The sequence below is a fragment of the Ovis canadensis genome, chromosome 2 (genome assembly GCF_042477335.2).
Source record: "Ovis canadensis isolate MfBH-ARS-UI-01 breed Bighorn chromosome 2, ARS-UI_OviCan_v2, whole genome shotgun sequence".
In the NCBI taxonomy this organism is placed as follows: Eukaryota; Metazoa; Chordata; class Mammalia; order Artiodactyla; family Bovidae; genus Ovis; species Ovis canadensis.
The window spans coordinates 69,131,790-69,147,872 of NC_091246.1; the positions used below are offsets into that span (position 1 = coordinate 69,131,790).

The 16,083-nt window shown below is 39.3% G+C and overlaps 1 protein-coding gene across 3 annotated transcripts in view; it reads left to right on the forward strand.

Annotated features, from left to right (window-relative positions):
• The window catches only part of DOCK8 (dedicator of cytokinesis 8), a 239,502-nt gene that overhangs the window by 94,758 nt on the left and 128,661 nt on the right, over positions 1-16,083 (forward strand). For all 3 annotated transcript variants that reach the window (XM_069576387.1, XM_069576389.1, XM_069576388.1), the window contains 3 exons: positions 2,850-2,973; positions 7,165-7,377; positions 11,418-11,503. In XM_069576387.1, coding sequence (XP_069432488.1) covers positions 2,850-2,973; positions 7,165-7,377; positions 11,418-11,503 — 423 coding nt within the window. The remainder of the gene's footprint in view (positions 1-2,849; positions 2,974-7,164; positions 7,378-11,417; positions 11,504-16,083) is intronic.

Here is a 16,083-nt window from a genome sequence, read left to right on the forward strand (position 1 = left end):
AGTATAAAGGTGGAATGGAATTATTAAAGGCATAATTCCGGTCTAAGTAACACAGACAAACATTTCAAGTAGGAAAATACATTTCTCTCAAAAGGAATTCATGAATTTTGTGCTTCTGTGCAATTTCATCTTTCCCTAGTACATTAAAAATCTAGACGTTTCCCCTCTCCTTCATGAACACACTATTTGTCTGATTTAAAAGTCTCAATTATAGAACCTGAGTGGCAAATGTCCTATGGCATTATGAGAGTGGGAAGGAACACAAATGGCCATTACTCCACTCCCCTGCCCCCTAAGTGGGATTCAAAGCCATTATCATAGATAGCAAGGACATAAAAGACTATCCCTGGATATTACAGAGAAATGTAATATCAGCAAGGAGATAATTGAGGAATAAAATAGCAACTAAATCAGTGTTTGACTGTATGGTTATGGATAACAAAGGCATGTCCTTAGAGAACTAAGTGGCTTCATTAAGTATGGTCCTCCAGAGAAAAGTAGTGTTTTTCCCTGTGATGCCTTAAAACATGAGAAAAAGTTTGGGGTTCATTCCTCTGACATACGGATTTAAGTGCTTTTCCTGAAGTCCTTAGAATGAAAGGAATATTTTGGATTGGTTGAATTGGAACTAGAATAGCCCTAAAATGCAATTCTTAAGATTTTTCAAATCTTCTCTTTATTCTGTGAATATATCATTGTAGTGCCTTGCCTATCATGAAAGATTTCCCATGGACCGTTATAGTAAAGGAAATCTTCAGCAACACTGAGTTGTACCCTTTTTTCCCTTTGCTTATAATATCTTACTTATTGGTCTAGTTTAGATTCTTTGTCAGTTGACAGGGACAATTGAATGATGTTCTCTAATACCATTTAATAAACATCAAGTAGTTGCAGATATTTATTGAATTATTGCCATAAGCCAAGAAATTTTCTGTTTTACATATGTGAATGTATTTATTGCCTGCAATAGAACTGGTGAAGTAGGTATTAGTTTAATTCCTATTATTCTGATAACAAAATTGAGACACAAAAAAATAGAGTAATTTACCCTAGGTCATACAGCTTGTAAACTGTGGAGCCAGGACTTGAATCCATTTACTCCTGCTCAACAAAACCCATCATTCTGTAAAGCAATATAATAAACCATAGCAAAGTATCAGACCTTACATTTAATGAGTATTGAGTGTAAACAGTATCCTAATCAATGTCAGGCATAATCCTAAACCTCTATCCATTGATTTTTAGGTAATTGTAATTCATGGTTTTTAGATTACAGTTCTGTGAGTTTTGACAAATGCATACAGTTGTGTAACCACTATTCCAATCAAGACACAGAACAGTCCCAGTACCCGCCCCCCTAAATTGCCCCAGGCCTCTTGCGGTCACTGTCTTAACCCCCAGACTCTGGCAGCCACTGATCTCTTTTCTGTCACTATAACTTTTCCTTTTCTAGAATGTCATGTAAATGGAATCATGCAGTTATCTTTTTTTTTTTCCCTGACTCCTTTCACTTAGTATTGAATACTTGCTCTGTGCCCCTGTGCATAACCCAACATTTCACCCCTCCCAAAGAGTTATAAACTGTATTTGGATTATTGCTAGTAGCTCTCTTACATTTCCTGCTTTGTCTGACTTCTCTTTGATCTTCGTAATAAATCCTAACCTTGTTTTACATCCTTTTACCAGCTTCCTCGATGGTTTTCTAATAGTGTGGGAAATCAAACAAGATGGGTGCATGTTTGTGTGGTTGAGTTTGCAGCATGTTTTCCAAGAAGGCTTTGAGTCATAAAAATAGGGAATGCACATGTTGGTTTCTATAGTTATTATTTGACAACTTATATCTGTTGCCCTTTCTTCTAACTTCTTTTGTCTAACTGCCCTTTTGTCTAACTTCTTTCCCAATGACAGTGCTAGACATTACATTAAACCCTTTCCATAGCAACACATTTTTTAAAAAATTGAAGTGTAATTGATGTACAATAGTGTGTTAGCTTCAAGTGTATAGCAAAGTAATTTAGTAATATATGTATATCTATTTATATATGTATGTTTCAGAATATTTTTCATTATAGGTGATTATAAGATATTAAATACAACATCCTGTGCTATACAGTAAATCCTTGTTGCTTATCTATTTTATATGTAGTAGTTTGTTAATCCCATACTCCTAATTTATTCTTTCCCCTTTTCCCCTTTAGTAACTTTGTTTTTCTATGCCTGTGAATCTGTTTTTGTTTTGTATATAGATTCATTTGTATTATATTTTACATTCCATATATGTGATATTGTATAATATTTGCAACACTTATTAAAACAACTTTAATAACATGCATGGAGTAGCAATTGAGGATGGTAGCAAAGATTTTTGGTACATAGATCATTTAATTCTATTTTTCTTAACCACATCCTGCCTTTTTTATTCTTTACTAAGAACATTGATTTGAAGATTAAATGTTTTCCTCTATTTTTATCTTCAAATGACCTTTATTCCCTGCTTCTGCACTTTGCTAGATTTATTCCAGCCTCTTCCACTGGGGTCATAGTTCAGCTTCAGCTTGGAGCCAAATGCCCCACAGCTGAAATGACCACACCTCTGAAATGGCATTTTCCCAGGCCACCCCTGCCTTTAATAGTGAGCCATCGAAGAGGCAAATTTGTATCTCTTTACAACAGAGCCTTGTGTTAGGCCTGGTGCACAATTAGATGTGAAGAATTACAATTGGTCCTCTCTTTGCAAGATCTTTCAGAACCATGTCTGCACTTAAGCCATTACTTTTATTTTTAGACTAATGATTTTGCCTCTCTCTCTCTTCCTCCTTCTGTCTCTTATTTAATAACAACAATGAAAGGAACCAAGGAAGTTCAGACATTTGCAGCTTTAAAAAGACTGGATCCCGAAAAGATTTTCACAAGACGCTTCAGAAACAGACGTTTGAGTCAGAAACCTTGGAGAGCAGTGAACCCAGCGCTCAGGTATTTCCTATCAACAAACACGGTTGCCAGGTTACTGGACTGTTCTGCCATGGCGTGCTGTTGATTTTTAAAAAACTAATAAAAAGGCTAGACTCATAGAATATTGGAATAGAAGGAGCTCTACCACTTAGTCAGTGATATTTTCTTCATACTTGTTTTTAGCTGTATAAATTGGTGTTCAAATAAAAGTAGATAGAAGTGGAGGGGCTCTAACTTGGGGGGTGGATTTGGGCCCATCCCTGTAATGATTCCGGCAGATACTCAGGGGTGCCCCCACGCCTCAGGTGGCCTGCAGTGCGACTGAAAGCTCCACCCTGGGGCAGACTGTCTGGCTCCCTCTCTGATTCTACCACATACCTACTCTACAATCTCGGACAGGATAACTCAACTCTCTGGTCTTCAGTTTCTTTCCCTGGAAAATGAGGATGATAAAAGTACACAACCAGTAAAGTTGTTTGAGTATTAAATGAGTTGATATGTGTGAAGCATTCAAGACAGTACCGGCTCACACTTTGTGTCCAACGAATGTGGTTATTATTATTATTACTATTACAAAGTAGTTACAGTTTAAAAGTCAGTACGCTATACACCTGTTTTTATAGCAGCATTATTCACAGCAGCCAAAAGGTGGAAACAACCAAGTGTCCATGGACAGATGAAGAGATAATCTGAATGCAGCATATCCATACAATGGAGTATTGCGTGTGTGTGCTAAGTGGCTTCAGTCATGTTCGACTCTTGTGACTCTATGGACTGTAGCCCACCAGGCTCCTCTGTCCATGGGATTTTCCAGGCAAGAACACTGGAGTGGGGGCCATGCCCTCCTCCAGGAGATCTTCCCCATCTAGGGATTGAACCCCCATTACTTAGGTCTCCTGCATTGGCAGGTGAGTTCTTTACCCCTAGCACCACTTGGGAAGTTACAGTGGAGTAGTTATTCAGCCTTAAAAAGGGGGGAAATTCTGACACATATTCTATGATGTGGATGAACCTTGAAGATGTTACACTAAGTGAAATAAGCCAGTTACAAAAGAATCAATACTGTATGATTCCATTTATATGAGGTACCTGGAATAATCAGATTCATAGATGTATAAAGTTAAAATGGTAGTTGCCAGAGGCTGCAGAGAGGTAGGAATGAGGAGATCTTGTTTAATGGGTATAGAGTTTCTGTTTTACAAAACAAAGAGTTCTGGAGACTTGTTGTACAACAATATAAATGTACTTAACATTACTGAGCTGTACACTAAAAAATGATGAAATTTTTATATTACACGTATACTTACCACAATTTACAGAAGATTTTAAAAGCCAGTACTCTGGTCCAGTCTGTCCATTTTATAGGTTAAAAAAAAATAAAGCATAGAGGAAGAAATGTGTATAAGTTTGCATAGGACTTCTAAACCAGTATAGTTTTCAGCTTTCAGGTACCCTCATAACACAAGCATCTCACATGCTGAATATGACTAGAGGTTTTAGATAATACCTATTTCAGACTACAGCCAGGCTGACTACTTATCTCTGCAGAGAAATCAGGCATCATTTCTGGAGCTGAATCTGGTGGGGTTACTGAAACGCGGAATATCTGTATGCCATCCTCTATGGGAAATTTCAGGGGGTTTTCATTGGTAATTTTGACTGAATTCTGCTTTCATCATGTAGATGACCAACTAAATTGTTCCCTTGTTTAAGTCAGACAGAAACCACAAACTAGATATTTCCTCTGAAGAAATTTTACATAGGGAATTAGTCAAATGTATTTTTGAGGACTGAGAGAACCAAAAAGGAACATTGAAGTCTTACAGAAATTGTAACTACAAGAAATAGCACACCACTCTAGGGCTGGGGTCTGTGGCAGTGAGTCTCAAACCTAAGTGTCATTGGAATCCCCCTGAAGGGCTTGTTTGAACACAGATTGCTGGCCACACTCCAGAGTTTCTGTTCTACTGTAGCTGGAGTGGGGACTTGAGAATTTGCATTTCTCATGAGCATTCCCTAGGAAATACTGATATTGTTGGTCCCAGGACTGTTTGAGAACCATGGGTCTAGTGGGAGGAGCTTGGAGTTATCAGAACCTGCAAGCTCAGAAGAGAGGCCTCAGAGCTGGGACTCAAATACCTGAGGAGGGGGCATAGGCTAGCCAGTGGTGTCATCAGAGGAAAGACCTCACAAGCGCTGAGAGTCTGGACTCAGGCCTCCTGGGAGAAAGAATTGCCCAGTTAATGCTGGTACCTCCAAGGAAGGTCAGATGAGGGTTTTTCTCGAAGTGCTGGAAGAAACAGAAAACTAGAAGCAACTGCCACTACCAAGATGAGAAGACCTGCAGGCAGAGAGGAAGCAGCCAGGCCCTTCTCCCTCCCCCAGCGATGCAGAACCTAAAGGGAGAAGTAGCCAAGCAGAAACAGGATTTGCTAAACGCAGAGCCAGCGTCACAGAGCAGAGTGAAGGGTGGCTTCAAAAGGTGCATGAGCAGCACACGTGTTCCTCACTCCTCCAGCACACCGAGTCAGTGGCTGGGTTTCAGAGGCAAGTTATGCAGAAGTGTGTGTTTTTAAGTATTAAACTAATATACATCACGGAGAGATGGTCAGACAGGCAGCATCTTCCCTTTCAGTCATTCTTAGGAACCTTTTTGAGTGGAATTGTGAAGTCAAGTGCCTGAATTTGCATAATTTCTCTCTCTATATATACACATATATATATGACTCCATAGTACAAGTATATTTCATAAAAATTGGATGATATAATATTATTTAACTTCTTCTTATTAACAAGAAAATATACTATGATCATCTTTCTCTTCTAATAACAGCATATTCTTCTTTTTGTTTAAAGGCTGAATAAACAGCCTCATTCTATTGTGTGAAAGTTCCAAAATCTCTTAATCTTAAAACTTTCTATTTTTGGGGGGATGCTTAAGTTGTTTTTATTATTTTGTTACTACAAGCAGTGTTCCAGAGATACTCTTGTCCTCATACCTTTGTTTACTTGTCCAGTTGTGGCCTTTAAATAAATTCTGGAGACAGATACAGATGTTGATTCTTTTAAAGAGTCTTAGGTAACCCAAATAATTTTCCCAAGAATCTTATAAATTCTAAGATGAACAAAATTTTTAATAACTTAAATGTTAATATTGGTTAATATTGTGTGTGAATGTGATTGTTAATACATTCAGTTTAGGTAAAATTTATGACCTAAGAGAGCAGGACTTTTATGAGGTAGACAGATATCACCAAAAAATTTTTTTAAATAATTTTGTTTATTTGTTTATTTTCGGCTGTACGGGGTCTTCATTGTTGCACAAGACCAAAACTGTTTTTATAGAGTTATTGCATAGTAGTATGTCCATTTAATAGTATTTTGAGAATAACATTTTACCATGTATTTTACAGATATTTGTAATGGATCTATCTGTGTTCTTACAACATATTGTTGCTTTTGGTTTTGTACTCTTTGCCAGGTCTCGAGTTAGGTATCCAGTTCGCACTTTCCAAGACATTTCTAATGGAATAAAGCATCCTCTTTTTGACTGAAATTTTTTCAAGCATGCTGCAGCTGAGTGAATACTGCTGAAATAGCAAGTGCTTTTTTTCCCCACTCTGGTACTTATTCCTGTAACTGTTACTAAAGTCCTGTAGGAAAGTGTTCCCATGCCCACATTTCTGTCTTTGGAAACATGCTTTGGAGTTTATATAAAGTTTAATTTGGAACGCTCCTCACAGATCATCTTATTTTCCAGTTTTGAAAGCCAAGTTCTGGAGTTGAGATTACCATGAGGTCTCTTTATTCCCCAGTCCAGTCTCCCCCCTGCCTTTTTTTTTTTTGGAACACCTTATTCCAGTTCTGTTCTGCTTAAGCACAAGACATGTGTATGGTTCATAGGAGACTTGGCTCCCAATCTCCAGAAAAGAACACCCCCTCAAACTAATAGCACTACAGGACTATTGTCAAATTTTTCCTCAAGAACAGGTGTATCTACATCTGATGAGTTAATCACCTGCTTCCAGGCAGGAGAGAGACATCTAAATTTCGGATATTCAGTCCAGGAAGCTATGATGTGATTCTTGTCAGAGACTCCTTGAGGCCTGATTCTGCAGTCCCTCGTTGGAGCCATCTTGAGACATCCCAGACCCTTTAGTTCTCATCTGAAGCCCGTGATCTCTCTCATGAAGCCACGTCTTTTTCTTACAGGCAGGTCCCCGCCACCTGAACGTACTGTGTGATGTTTCTGGGAAAGGTTCCAACACTGCCTGTGACTTCGACCTCCGCAGCCTGCAGCCTGACCCGAGGCTGGAAAATCTTGTACAACAAGTGAGCGCTGAGGACTTCGAGAAGCAGAATGAGGAGGCCCGGAGGACCAATCGGCAGGCCGAGCTCTTTGCCCTTTATCCGTCAGTGGATGAGGTGGGTACGACTGTCTCCACACTGGAGAATTTCAATGAAGACACAGAGAGCCTGCCAGGAAAATATTATTGCTTGTCATTATTGTATGGCAATGTCAGGATGCTTAATTGTGTGATTTCTGGGCTGTGTTTTTCAGTAAGGCAAGCCTGTGTAAAAACAGAGCAAATTACTGATCAGTCATACCTTGGTGGCTCAGTGGTAAAAATCTGCCTGCAATTCAGGAGGCTCAGGTTTGATCTGTGAGTCAGGAAGATTCCCTGGAGGAGGGCATGGCAATCCACTCCAATATTCTTGTCTGGAGAATCCAACGGACAGAGGAACCTGGTGGGCTGCAGTCGTTGGGGTCGCAAAGAGTCAGATACAGCTTAGCAACTGAGCACACACACTACCAAATCTGGTGGCTTACTTACTAGTGTCCTGAGTTTTCTTCAGCTTTATTTTTTTCTCATCTATATTTTCCAACCACCTTGGTTTTCTCATCTGTTTATGTTTTTTGCAGTGGCCTCAAATCCTCATTTTTAATTGTCAGAGGGCTCACATCCTCTTCTGAATGAGGAAGATTAAATATGAATAATATGGACAGTGTTATCATCTCCATCCTTCATATTGCAAAGTAAGAATCAGAGAGGTTAAATAACTTGTTCAAGATTCAGCAGGCAGATTGAATTACAGAAGGGGATCATAACACATTAACTCCAAGTTTTATGTTTAACTGTTTATATATATATGACTATACCTAATGGAAATCCAAAGATGACATAAACAATCACATCTTGTAACTTTTCAGTTTCCACCTATAGATTTAGAACTTTTTACCTAATTTGTCAAGAAATATTATATCTGACTGATACAACCTTCACATTCCTCTTCCTCCCAGTTCCCTGATGGAGGTGCCAATAGGTAATAATCACCCAGAATGGATACCAGAAGAGAAGAAACAGTTAAAGGGTGAGGAGGAGACTTACAGTGAGACATCAGCTCATTAAAATCTCCTTCACTAGATTAAATGGGAGGATATCCAGGCTTGATTACAAGGATGAATCATAGACCATTTTGAAGGAATTGTGTTTTATGGTCTTTAAACGGTGCAGAAACTCAGTTGAGACTAAAAGTTATGATCTAGCAGACATCCTAATGCGGCCTGCTTTACTAACTGGAGAGGATTCTTTGTGATTAGTGTATAGGATATTTGGAAATTGGAAAGTCTAAAATACTTGAAGGCTTCTATACTGGCCCTTGAATGTGTTGAAGTTATACACACAAAAATTACATTTGCTCTTATAACTTGTACTTTCTCCAAGGAAAGTCCTGTAGAAAAAAGGGGTAACTGTCTTTCCTACTATGAAATGACTACAAATGCTGATTTTTTTTGGACAACACATTCATGAAATTATTTTATATTATTATTACTTTATGTCCTTGTGAAGAAAATTAGACGAGAGGTGAACAAATTACGACTGAGTATACAGGGGAGGCAAAATTAGAATTCAACCACCAAGCTTCTATGAGGTGAATTCTTTCCCTGATTCACTCTGATTCTGTAAAAAGGCATGTGCTGGTCCCTAAGAAAGGTGCACTATTCTGCAGATCATAGGGGAGTTTGCAGTAGGACTCCTCTGGGTTGCAAGTAATAGAACCCAACTAAAAACAACTAAATTTTTTTTCTAGAGTGGAGGCTTATTGGCTTGTAATGAAATCTCAAGCAGGGAGATGTGGAGTTGGCCTCAGGTTCCACTGGGTCTGCTGACAGAAGAACCTCATCTCTCATATTATCCCTTTCTCTCTTTTGATCCTCTCTCTTTCTCACTGTAAATATCTATCTGTTTTCTCCCAGGAAGAGGAAAACAAGAGGTGTCCACGACTTCATATTTCCTCTTCTGCTTCATTGGCAATTCATTTTTATTTCAGATAACTCTAAAAGTGCAAGAAACTCACATAGTTTAGAGGAGACTTGGGAAACATATGAACATATAGACCTTGATGGAACCTGAATTAAGAAACTAACTATAAAAAACCAGACAGTTGGGGAAGTTTGGAGCTGACTACGTATTTCATGAAAATAGGAAATAAAATTAATAGTAGCATTATAGTATATGTTTTTAAAAGTCCTTATCTTTTAGAGGTCTCTACTGAAATACTCACTAATGAAATTATATGATCTCTGGGGCCTTGTTCTGAGCGATCCAGCATTGAGTAGGGGAGTAGTAAGTGAGAGTACATGCTGTGTGCTGTGTTAAGCTGCTTCAGTCCTGTCTGACTCTTTGAGACCCCATGGACTATAGCTCACCAGGCTCCTCCGTCTGTAGGATTCTCCAGGCAAGAACACTGGAGTGGGCTGCCATACCTTTCTTTGGGGGATCTTCCTGACCCAGGGATGAGACCAAATTGCCCATAAGTCAAAATTGTTGAAGCTAGGTGATGGTTATGTATGCTCCATTACAGTATTTTCTCTACTTTTGTATATGCTTACAATTTTCCAAATGAAGAGCCTTTTAAAAGTATACCAAAGTTTTGAATCCAGACCAAAAGCAGAGTTTTTACAGTGAGGCTGTTTTCCAATAAGGGGCCCCTTTCCTTTCAGATGTGTCTGTCCTGATCACCCTGAAAGTTCCAGCTTGCTCTGAGGGCCTTCACCTCAGTGTGGGCATCAGAACAGTACCTCCTCTGAAACAACTCAGCAGTTCTACCCACCAAACTGTTTAACACAAAGGGGAATTAAAAGTTAGAGTGGTGGTGAGTTTATGCCTGGGACTATTCCACCAAACTGGGCACAGATTTAATAAGAAGACGACTGTATTGCTATTTTAAAAAATGCTTCTGGTTGCTATTGGATATTCGGGATGTCATTTATCGCTCAGGAACTGAGAGAGAGTAGCACTGAAACATATGCATTACCTTATGTACAGTAGATAGCTAGTGAGCTCAACTTGGTGCTCTGTGATGGACTAGAGGGTTGGGGTGGCGGAGTGGGAGGGAGGTTCCAGAGGGAGTGGACATGTGTATACTGTAGCTGCTTCATGTCATAAGGCAGAAACCTACACAACATTGTAAAACAATTATCCTCCAATTAAGAATAAATTTAAAAAATTTATTATAATTTTTTAATTAAACGTGGCCCTATTCGTTGGATACTTGTGAGCTGCAGACCATTCGTCAGAGTTTGTGTACCTGCTACAAGAGCAGGAATTAAAGTTCTCAGGATGACTTGCACTGTCAGTCTTTGCATCCATGACTATAATTAAGATACTGTGATAGTTCACATTTGAATTTTTAGATTAATTTTCCTTGGAGTATAGGTGCTTCACGATGTTGCATTAGTTTTTGCTATATAGCAAAGTGAATCAGCTGTATGTATACTTGATACTTCCCTTTAACTCTTCAGTCCCTATGTTGTGAAATAGACAGACGTTATTTCTTAATGTGTCATTACTAAGCTTTTCAATTCTTAGAACTTTAGCAAGGTCTAGCTGGACATGTCTATTTAGAACCTATAAATTCAGCCCCAAATCTCTATCATCTGTTTAAGGAAACTGAACCAAGAAAGCCACTGTATTACAGCATTAATGGTTTACAGCTTTAGGTGAAAATTTCTGACTCAGATTGCAAGTCTGAAACTTACATGTTTACTGGTAAAGCCCTCAGCGGGAGAAATATTCTGATTGTGTACTTAGAGCCAGCTTAAAAAAAAAAAAAAAAGTCAACAATAGGTATAAGATTTTGCAATGCCATCTGGTGGATGTTACTAAGCCTTATCTATGTTCACATTTCCTTCCTTCCTCTTTTGGTCTCTTTGTCTTAAATGTTTGGTTGTCTGAAAGGAGAAAAATCTTTGCTGTAAATGCTGACTTTGAAGCATGGGGGTTGGATAATAAACTCTTATAGAAGTTGATGTATTATTCTGTGATTAGAAATAAAGCAAATGCAGCTTGTCTTGCATGGTAGATAGTAGTCTTCCCTTCCCTTGGTTAACTGCTGATTAATTCACTGCTGATTTCATGGGAATTCACTACTGATTTCTTTTACAATGTGATTAATAATAGGAGGATGCTGTGGAAATACGTCCGGTACCAGAATGTCCCAAGGAACATCTGGGAAACAGAATATTGGTCAAGTTGCTGACCCTGAAGTAAGTATCAGCAAACACTACCTACTCGATTGAGATCTGTCTTGCCTTTCAGATACAGACTGTCTTTCTCATCAGAGCTTGAATCGGGGAGGACCCCAACACACTTTTAACAGTGGGCCGCTGTGAAGTAGTAGAAAGACCAGAGTTCAGAATCAGGTAGCCCCAGATTCTATTCCTGCCACGCCTTTGACACTCATTCTACTATGAAAAGGAAGATGAACACTAAGGTTAGATGTCTAGGTAATTAATTGAGCGAAATGTCCTGCATTAAGAAAAATAGCAGTAAAAGCCAGTGGTGTGCTGGAGTCCACTCTAACTCATGAGAGCTCAGTGTATGCTTCTCTTCCCAACTCTTTATTCAGTGAAGTCACATTGGTAGTTTGAAATTACCCATGGTAGAATGGTAGAAATATTTACAATATTGAAATCAGAAAATGCTACAAGTTAGAGCCTTTTTATTTTTAGAGATTTATATGCATTTCCCAACAGACCACTATTAAAACACAATGAAAAACTCAGTTACAGTGCCAGAGGACATCAGAGTATAGTGGGACTGTACCAAACTATCCTACGGGGGCGCTCACTGCTAGCTTGGGCCAACTCTTGCCATCCAAATGAACTGACCCATTTTGATCAGTTGTCTGATTTTTTTTTTAAAGAGAAACTAGAAAGCCAGATTTTTCTGCATGATTTCCTGACTTCTTAAATATTTTCTCATTTCCTTCTTTAGTAACACACATTTCAAAGAGAACATGTCTGAAATCTGGATTCATCTCATGGGTCACGTTTGCTTGGAAGCAATTCTTTTTTAGCTTTTTAATTGTGTTTAAAAGCCACACATCTTCTACATGTGTATTAATTTTGTACTTGTGTATTAAATATTACATGTATTACAAAACAAGCATAAGTGAAACATTTTGAAGGATGAACTCAATCAATTAAAATAAATTATTTTCTTCCTGAATTCCAGTGGATTGTCTTGCCTAACCCTGGAGTGCTTGCATGCCTCTCTTTCCTCTTTACAGACAATTGCTTTAGAGAATTAGTTCTTCCACTTTTTCAAATGACAGGCACTTTCGAAATTATTGAGTTGTAACTGCTCTCAGTTCAGTTCAGTTCAGTTCTGTTGCTCCGTTGTGTCTGACTCTTTGCGACCCCATGGATTACAGCACTCCAGGCTTCCCTATCCATTGCCAACTCCTTGAGCTTTCCCAAACTCATGTCCATAGAGTCAGTGTTGCCATCCAACCATCTCATCTTGTCATCCCCTTCTCCTCCTTCCTTCAATCTGTCCCAGCATTATGGTCTTTTCAAATAAGTCAGTTCTTCGCATCAGGTGGCCAAAGTATTAGAGTTTCAGCTTCAGCATTAATTCTTCCAATGAATATTCAGGAATGATTTCCTTTAGGATGGACCGGTTGGATCTCCTTGCAGTCCAAGGGACTCTCAAGAGTCTTTTTCAACACCACAGTTCAAAAGCATGAATTCTCTGGCACTCAGCTTTCTTTATAGTCCAACTCTCACATCTGTACATGACTACTGGAAAAACCATAGCTTTGACTAGACAACCGTTGACAAAGTAATGTCTTTGCTTTTTAATATGCTGTCTAGGTTGGACATAGCTTTTCTTTCAAGGAGCAAGCGTCTTTTAATTTCATGGCTGCAGTCACCATCTGCAGTGCTTTTGGAGTCCAAAAATATAAAGTCTCTTACTGTTTCCATTGTTTCCCCATCTGACATGAAATGATGGGACCAGATGCCATGATCTTAATTTTCTGAATGTTGAGTTTTAAGCCAACTTTTTCACTCTCTTCTTTCATTTTCATCTAGAGGCTCTTTAGTTCTTCTCTTTCTGCCATAAGTGTGGTGTCATCTGCATATCTGAGGTTATTGATATTTTTCCCAGCAGTCTTGATTCCAGCTTATGCTTCCTCCAGCCCAGCATTTCTCCTGATGTACTCTGCATATAAGTTAAATAAGCAGGGTGACAATATACAGCTTTGACGTGCTCCTTTTCCTGTTTGGAACCAGTCTGTTGTTCCATGTCCATTTTTAACTGTTGCTTCTTGACCTGCATACAGATTTCTTAGGAGACAGGTCAGATGGTCTGGTATTCCCATCTCTTGAAGAATTTTCCACTGTTTGTTGTGATCCACACAGTCAAAGGCTTTGGCATAGTCAATAAAGCAGAAGTAGATGTTTTCCTGGAACTCTCTTGCTTTTTCCATGATGCTCTACCTAGGCAAAACCAGGTAGGCATAAAAATTTTTCATAGCCTATTAAGAAAGTCATCCATCTGTTGAAGTCAATTCATGAACCTCTTAGGCAGCACCTGGTTTGCCATTAGGGCACTTGGATTTTGGATTCAAGACTGTATTTCAGCCCTGGGGGCTTCTCTGGAATTTTGAGTTCTTATAAATAAAATAGTTAGACCAGGTCATCCCAAAGTTCCTACGTACTGTAAATTTCCAATTCTAATGTGGAGCCTCCCCAATTCCTCTCCTCAGTACACCAGCCAGCATGACTGCTTATACAGTTGTGGGGCTCCCTTTGTGTTGTAGCACTCTCCTCAAGTCAGTGCTACCAGCTGGTGGGGGAGTTAGGACTTTTTGTCTTGTACAGAGATGAGCAGCCAATAACCCAGCTTTGTGTTGAGCAATGGGTACATAAGGGCAAACGCTGGTCCCTGGGATCTGACCCAGCTGGGGGAAACTCTTAGCCCTTCAGCCTGAGGACTAAGTGGAAGTGGCTCTTCCATCCCCCTCTGCATTCATCATTCAGGAAATCCACCCTATTGTCTGAGGCTCTCACCCACTCCCACAGGAAGTGCATCAGGCCACTGTTGGCTGCAGTAACTCTGCTTTTTGGGATTGGAGGAATTCTACGTTCTGATGCTTGACACTCAGCCTCCTAGACATTTTCTATAAGTAAATGGCAGCTCTTCTCACAGATGGGAAGACATGGCCACTAAGACTATTGTTAAAAAAATAATCATGTCACTTGGATTTCACCTGACGAAATTTGTGAAGTGTAGTTTCTAATGATTTTTTCCCCAAACTGCCAAAGCAGAAATTAAAGAGAACTCTGGTGTTTGCTCAGTCTTTGACCTGCTCCAGTGTCTTAAATCGTATTCATACCAACATATACCTGCAAGAGGGGAGATGTAGCTTTCACTACTTTAAATAAACTGGACAAAAGAAAGCAAGTTCTTATAGGTGAACCTGAAATGTTTAAATATGAATAGTAAAAATTATGTTAATGATAATGATAAATTTTATTTGAAGTAAAAAAATATTAAATGATAATGTTAAATTTTATTCGTGGTAAAATACAGATAACATAAAATTTGCTGTCATATCCGTTTTTCACTAGTATTTCAGTGGCAGTAAATACATTCACATTGTTGTACAGGTATTGCCACCATCTATCTCCATAACTCTTGTCACTTACCCAAACTGGAATTTTATACCCACTAAACAATAACTCCCATTTCTATCTTCCACCATTCCCTTATGGAAATGGAATTATACAGTGTTTGTCCTTTAGTGACAAATCTCACTTACAGTTTCTTCAGCGTTTGTCCATATGGTAGGATGTGTCAGAATTTCCTTTCTTTTTAAGACTGAATAATGTTCTGTTGTATGCATATACCATATTCTATTAATTCACTCGTCTTTGATGGACACCTGAGTTTGCTTCCACCTTTTGGCTACTGTGAATAACGATGGTTCCTTGACATTGTTTATAAAGTACGTTTACACATACTGTCTTTCACAGTCCTTACAACAATCCTAGGAAATGGAAAGAGTAAGTATCTTTTCCTCATTTTACAAATAAGTGGAACTGGGGAAAGTCAGTAACCCAATGAAGATTCCAGAATTAGCCAGACTGGGAGAGGGAACAGAGCCCAGGTCTCTCTGACTCAGTGTCTGTGACTCTTCCATCATGCCCACTGTCTCATTTCCAAAGGTGTCTTTTGACCAACTCTTGTCTGGTTACCTCTGTCCACATATTCTTTGAAAAATTCTCTTTTTAGACAAAGCTATGATAAATCCATTCTCTCACGTACAGTTGAAAACAGAATTTGACCTAATTTGCATGACTTCTGCAGTGGTGGTGGTCCAGGGCCTGATTACTAGGGCTCTTAGCTGGCAGTGTCATAGGTTGTTAGTGAAGTTGCTCAGTCGTATCTGACTCTTTGTGACCCCATAGACTGTAGCCCACCAGACTCTTCCATCCATAGGATTTTCTAGGCAAGAGTACTGGAGTGGGTTGCCATTTCCTTCTCTAGGGGATCTTCCCGACCCAGGGATCAAACCCGGGTTTCCTGCATTGCAGGCAGACGCTTTACCGTCTGAGCCACCAGGGAAGCCTGGTATGTTACCTGAAACATTTAGAAAGTGCTTGTCTGTTCCACGCACATCCTATAGCAAGCAGGGTTGTGCTTGGGGTTGCCTTCTCTTGTCTTCAGCCCACCATTTCGGGGGAAATTGGCCATTAGGGCCAGTATGAGAGCTGCTCTTTCTAGCTCTCGTTGGATCCTCACACCTCAGTGTTGATCAGCTGTGTTCACTTCCCTC